The 6,671-nt window shown below is 45.1% G+C and overlaps 1 protein-coding gene across 1 annotated transcript; it reads left to right on the forward strand.

The window, feature by feature from the left end:
• The first annotated feature begins 681 nt into the window (after window positions 1-681).
• Window positions 682-2,236, forward strand: LOC142571516 (uncharacterized). Its single transcript, XM_075679938.1, has one exon. The coding sequence runs from the start codon at window positions 777-779 to the stop codon at window positions 2,202-2,204; it is 1,428 nt and encodes a 475-aa protein (XP_075536053.1). The 5' UTR covers window positions 682-776; the 3' UTR covers window positions 2,205-2,236.
• Window positions 2,237-6,671: the final 4,435 nt, after the last annotated feature.

Below are 6,671 nucleotides of genomic sequence, written 5' to 3' on the forward strand. Positions count from 1 at the left end.
GCATTAAACAGACGATTAGCAGATTAAACATCTACCGCAAACACGGTGGTGACCGTAACTACTATTGGAAACGTCCAAACGGTGCAAGCACGGTGCCACTGATGTGACCTAGCCACGTGGTCCAAGCGCATACGAACCAGCTTTATTCATAGCAGTAATGTTTTCTAAGAGCTTGTTTTATTTATTTTATGTGAAAAAAAATGATTTCAATCGGCTTTATTTTTTCATTTTTTTTTTCCAGCGTTTGGTTTATAAATGCAGAAAGTTTCGCACTACGCATTTAAATTTTGCGCTCTAAGCACACCGGTTGCTCGCAGCGCCCTGATGCTAGCGTCATCGCAAAAGTGGTTTTCTCATGTTTTGCTGCGCGCACGATGTACGGCTCTATTATAGTACGTTTTATGCATAGTGTATAGAATGGTGCTGCCATCTGTCCACGAAATGTTGACATTGCAAACTCGAAAAATGACAGAAGTCGTGCGTTCAGAATGGTGCTGCCATCTGTCCGCTAAAAATCAAAGCGTTATTAAAGTTTAGATTTATCGTTTTTTATTGTTAAAAAGTAAGTTTTTAATATAATAGTTGTTAATAAACGTGTGGGTGTTAGTAGTTTTAATAATATTTGATAAACTTTAGTGTTTAAATGAACTTTTGGCGAAAGATCTGCAAGAGCGAGCAACAATGCGCGGCAAGATGGCAGCTGCCATGTCTGGTTTTTCGGCTCGCACTGTTCACACGTGTGACAAGTTTTGAGTCAGCAAAATACTTTAACAATCATGTACACGATCGGCGCGATTGCCGATCTTGTCAGCAATAAATGTGCTACAAGTTCCAGTACTGCGGAGACATCTGAGAACAACAGGAAGGCGCCTAATCCAGCACGTTCTGTTCCGCATTATGTGGAGTTCAAGAGCCAGGTTGCTTCAGCGCCAGTGAAGGCATCACGACGCGAGCGCAGGCTTGGAAAGCGACTTCACGGTGAGCATTTACCTTGGACACAAGAAAAAGCGGCTCAACTAGCTGAAAGGGAGTTCGAACACAGCGGAGACAGCATCGACGAATCGGATGGCGGTGAGCATGCGCCTCTCAAGAACAAGCTTGTCATAAACAGTAATAGGGATAATAGCCAGAATTCTTCGAGGCTGCCGAAAAACAAGAAAAAAGCAACCGAGTTCAAAAGGAACGTCGCGAGCGATAATATTGCCAACGAAGCAGATGGTTCAAAGCCGGTGCGGCCTCTGAAACGCCGCAAGCATGACAAAGTGTCACATTCCGAACTGGACAGCGGCACGGAGAATGAAACCTCACACCTTGTGGCAGATAATAATTCGAAAGAGCAGAAGAAAATTAATCGACAAGAGAAGAAACTGCGGCACCCAGACACGCCGGACAAGGACGAGAGGACCGTTTTCGTCGGCAATTTGCCAGTAACTGCCACCCCGAAAAGTGTTCGACACGTGTTCTCTAAGTACGGGACTATTGAGAGTATTCGATTTCGGTCCATAGTTCCGGCTAAAGAGAGCCTCAGCAAAAAGGTTGCCTTCATCAGCAAAGCGTTGCATTCGAACAAGCAGACTGTGAATGCTTACGTCGTTTTCAAGGCGAAAGAAACAGTCAAAGACGCTCTTACCTTGAATGGTAGTGTACTCTTCGGAAATCACATCAGGGTGGACTGTGTTGGTGCGCCCAAGTCACTAGTGAATGAGAAGCAAACGGTTTTCGTTGGAAACCTGGCTCATGAAATTCAAGATGAGGAACTTTGGAAGTTATTTGCAGAGTGTGGTGATGTAGCCGCAGTGCGTCTTGTCAGAGACAAGGTAACTGGCATGGGCAAAGGGTTTGGTTTTGTCACTTTTAAACAGTTGGATGGAGCTACACTCGCCTTGGAAATGACTGGCCGGGAGCTGTCTGGAAGGCCCATCAGGGTATCACCATTTTCAAAACAGGCTGTGCCCAGAAAAGTTGTTCAGAAAGGAACTTCCTTCCAGCGGAAGACAAAGAAGTCTCGCGAGTCATTAGAGGGTGTAAGCTTTGAGGGCTCTCAGGCTGAACGCCTCTCAAAGAAGAAAAGAAAGTTGAAGAAGCAGATACGTGAGAAGATGCAGCAAAAGGTTCAGAAGAAAATTTTCCAGATTGGTGGTGGCTCAGCAAAGAAAGCAAAGAAAAGGAAAGATGCAAAGCAGCCAAATAAAGTTGGGGAGTAATATAAAATATTAATTTGTGCCTGTAAGATGAATTCACTGTGCTACTTGTCTTGCTTGCTTAAGATACTGACACACATTTAATTACAATGTCTACCACATGCTACTCACACTAAAACAAGTATGAAATATTTATGAAGCTTGGAAAACAGTTATAACTTATATTTGAATTTAACCTAGATTTGATTGTGAGATGTCAGACCTGGCATGACACAGAGCTAACTTTGCCAAAATCTTGCAGCAACGAGGCTTGGTATGAAGACATTTCTCATAAAAAATAAACGTACTGTATGAGCTTTTTCTGGCTACGCTCGCATGTGTCGATAGCAGTAAGCAAATGTATCCTGACGTCGTAATGCATCCACCACCTGGGTTCTGAAAATAGTTCATAGGAGTATTGAAGTAATTTATATGGGGCACTCTGGCACTTGCCAGTATGATTTTCTAAGGTTTATATAGTTTGTTCCTTCACTTACCTAAAAGAATGCCATTCAGAAATCTTCAATGGCAATGCACCAGTTAGGACAGCACAGCTACAGCAAGTATCTAAACCTTAAGTGCAGATTTAAAGTAAATATCTAACAGCACAAGCATATTGGGGAAAACTGGCAGCATTTCTTGCTTATTCAATTTATATTCTGAAGACCTGGATGAGTAGAAAGTACGAATGATAGTTTACAATTTGAAGGACAATAATTTTAGTATTACCGCTCATGGAGACAGGAAATCGTTCAGGTTATTGCAACTGTTGGAGATAGGGAAATAGCCTGTTGTGTGCTAAGTCGCTGACCGTCCTCCACAACCTGCTGATTGTTGTGAAGCAAAAGCTGAAAGGCAAGAGCATTTTCCTCTAGCTGACTGACAGAATATTCCTCTCCATCTGACAATGTTCATTCACACAGACCCCATTTTTGACATTAAAGCACTTTTTAAGATTTTTAGATAATGTTGATTCATTGCAAGGCATAAGCCTAAGCAATTCGTAGCACACCCTCTAAATAGAGGCACCTGCTGCAATAATAGCATTTTGTATGACATGTGCCTCCAAACCATTGCATTAAAGGGTTCTATTAAGGCAGTGGTGCTACTAGCACTGACACATATTAGTATACTGTCTTTTCAAAGCATATCTTTTATGTTCACCGCACACCTCAGGAGTCCTTGTCACAATTTTAATACATGTATATATTACGCACTCTACAGAGAATGTTCTTTAGGCCCCTGCAAAGCAGTATTACATCTATCCTTTGCAATTCATTGTTCCATTAAAAACTCATGATCACTTGCATGGCACTCTTTGGGGACACCTAGCCCTTGTGCCATTAAATGCTACATATCATTTATGCCAATTCCAAACTGAAAACAATAATTGCTCTTTGGCTGAGCATGCCAACAGAAGCAAGAGCTGATCTTTCAAAACATGTTTTTGCAGTGGACTAAAAGTTTACCTATAAAGTCAAATCACCACCAGAAGTCTATAGTTTTTTGTACAGCATAAATAGTATCCAACAAATGGAGCCTACTGGGCTTTCAGCCCCAATGTACGTGTTGTTTGTGCTGTAATGTTTTATTCCTTTCTTTACATGAATAATATAGTGACGGTGAGATAACTCTATGGTAGCTGTGGGATCCTGGAAGATGCTTGCAGAGAATATGGCTGACCGATCTGTGAACATGCACTGAACTAAGTGTGCCTTCAGCCTCACCAGTGCCTGGTATGCTGCTATGACAAATGCAGAAGGCATCAAAATCACGATATTGTATTGTAATTTCTGGGCATGGTAGTTGCCTGCAAGAGAAGTCAGTGCATCTTCTAGAGTATGTGGTCCTGGTGTCAACCGTATCGGCAACAAGGATCTGGTGGCAATTTCAAATTTGCTGAGTATGCTGCACTGTTGGGCACTCTGCTTTAAACTTCACTAAAATTGTAAGGATCATGCTATCAAGTTATTCTATCACATTCTCACAATGGCTAAATTACAAATCACAATTTATTTATGCTGCTATAACTCCATTATCTTTCCATAAGCCATGGAAATTCAGTGCTTCGTAGGCAGAGCCCTCACATAGACTGTCATGTGAATATTTACACAAGCCTCTGCTTTACTACAGCATGGTCATCTGTAATAACTGTGCAATGACTTAAGTTTTTGCAGGCAATGTACCAAGCTTTAGTTAAGTACGCTGAACACCATGGGTTGCTCAGAGGTGCTGAATGCTTTTATTTATGATAACACAAAGAGAAGCTCATTACTTTTCGAAGCGAGATCAGGCTGCCTTAGAGAGAGAGAGAGAGAGAATAAACATTTTTATTGGGTGAATGCAGCTTTGGAGAGGTGTCCTCATTCCAGAATGCCTTGAGCTCGGGCCGCGTCCTGGGCCCTCACAATCAGCCGTTGCTGATCCTCGAGGTCGGAGCTGGCCAAGGCTCTCTCCCAAAGCTCGTCAGTGGGGTGAGGGTTCGGAGGATTTAATGGTGCCGCTCTGCAAACCCCTACTATGTGCCTGAGGGACCCGGGCTCTACGCAGAAGCGGCACTGCGGAGAGAATTGTGTAGGGGCTATGAGGTGATTTCTGGTTGGGTGGAGGAATGTATTAACCTGTAGAGCTCGGAGGAATCGCGTAGAACACGCACCTATAAAGCGAGATATAAGAAGAAAGAAGAAGCATGTGCTTGCTGCGCTAAAGCTAGGGAAACTATGGAGCATGTTTTATTAGAATGTGAAGACGTCTACCCAGCGGTCTATTTCGGCTCCACTGGACTCCTTGAAGCTCTTGGGTTCAGCGAGAGCAGGGGGAAAGTAAACATGTCTGCAATAGAGATTAGTAAGAGGCAATTGGAAGATTGGTGTAAGTAGAGAAACAACATAAAACGGAGACATACAAAAAAGTCCACAATAAAGGGTCAGAAAATTTGGTTGAAAATTCGTTCCCAGTCAGCAAATACAAGTAAATGCGCACGCAGGAATCCACTGAACTTTGTCAAGTTTGGTTAACGGAAACGCCCATGAAAAGGAAACAACTGATCTTCAGTGCTTGCCAGGACAGCGCGGAAGTTGCATGGCTGCAATGACCGCGCTGGGCTGCCGGGGCATCGCTCACGCCCGTGTCATCATCCGAAGGATGCGGAGCGCGTCGCCGGTTCGTTAGTTCGTCGTCTCATACGCTTTGCGACGGAGAGAGAGGGAGAGCGTCGTCGCGACGCTTCGTGAAGCGGCTCAAGCGGCAGGGAGGCAGCAGCCAAAGTCCGCCGAGACGCTCGTGCGGCTCGGGCAGGTAAATAGCGCCGAAAAAGAGGTGCGCGAGCGAGGGGGACGAGGAATGGCACGTCGTCGGGGAAGCAGCCTCGCGTCGTGGGGGCGGTTCGTGACCCTAGTCACGTGACGTACGCTCCCTCGCCTTCCGTTTAGTGCGGTAACGCTGTCCCAGCGAGAATCACCAGCGGGCCTTGTCCTCGAGGACACAGTCACGCTGGCGGCTGCCGCAGTATGTGACACACACCACTGCGTCATCCCGGTCCATCGGTCGCGCGCAGCACGGCCCTCTCGGATACTATGCGCGGCGTTCTTCGCTTTGCCTTGTACCGGTCGCTGTGGCTGGCCGTATATCTTACATTTCGATCGAACGGGGTGCTGAGCACGAGGCCGCGGGTTCGATTGCCGGCTGGGCTGCGCGCCTTCTGACGGGACCTGACTGCAAAACGCGCGTGCACTGTGAAATTGATGGATCTCGACCGTATTCTGTAACAAGGCGTTTCACTTTCATTCTTCTTGTTGAATCGCTAATGGTTCGTTACGAAAAACGGCTCCCAATATTGGTCATCAAATTTTCTGCGGAGCCCTCCACTACGACGACCTTCACACCCCCGGTGCAACTTACGAAAATGAACATCAACCAGTCACCTAATCAAAGCAGTGTTGAAACCGGTCGGCATAACGCCATGTGATCATATTGCTATATGTATACGCTGCATGGTACCCAGCCTAACCTATCCTAGGGTGCTTTAATTGGAGTCAACGTCTCGCACCGTTTTGAAGCGAATAGCTTCATTTGGGCTCCTTCGCCTTTAATGGGCGGTGGCTCGAGCTTTCACCGCCGATGCGAATAGAGCGTGCCCCGTTCGTCGACGAACGTTCTGTTCCATAAAACAACGCTCTTCCCTACACGGAATTTCTCAATGAAACAACGAATGATACCTAAATATCCTCACTGCAATAAACTTACGCCGTCAAGCGCATTATTCCTTTAAAAAATAACAGCTTTCTAGAAGCGTTCGGCTATTCGCTTACATTGATAGTCATCGTTGATGGCTTCGGCCCAATTCCTTTATCTATGGTCGTTGAACCGTGGTCTTATACCCATATATACCACGCGGTTAGAATTTAATTGTCTAGCAGGAACCTTGTCACGGACATACATATTAAATGCGCTGGACAAGGATTAACATTTATATTCAGTGGCGACTCGAGG

The sequence above is a fragment of the Dermacentor variabilis genome, chromosome 2 (genome assembly GCF_050947875.1).
Source record: "Dermacentor variabilis isolate Ectoservices chromosome 2, ASM5094787v1, whole genome shotgun sequence".
Classification (NCBI taxonomy): Eukaryota; Metazoa; Arthropoda; class Arachnida; order Ixodida; family Ixodidae; genus Dermacentor; species Dermacentor variabilis.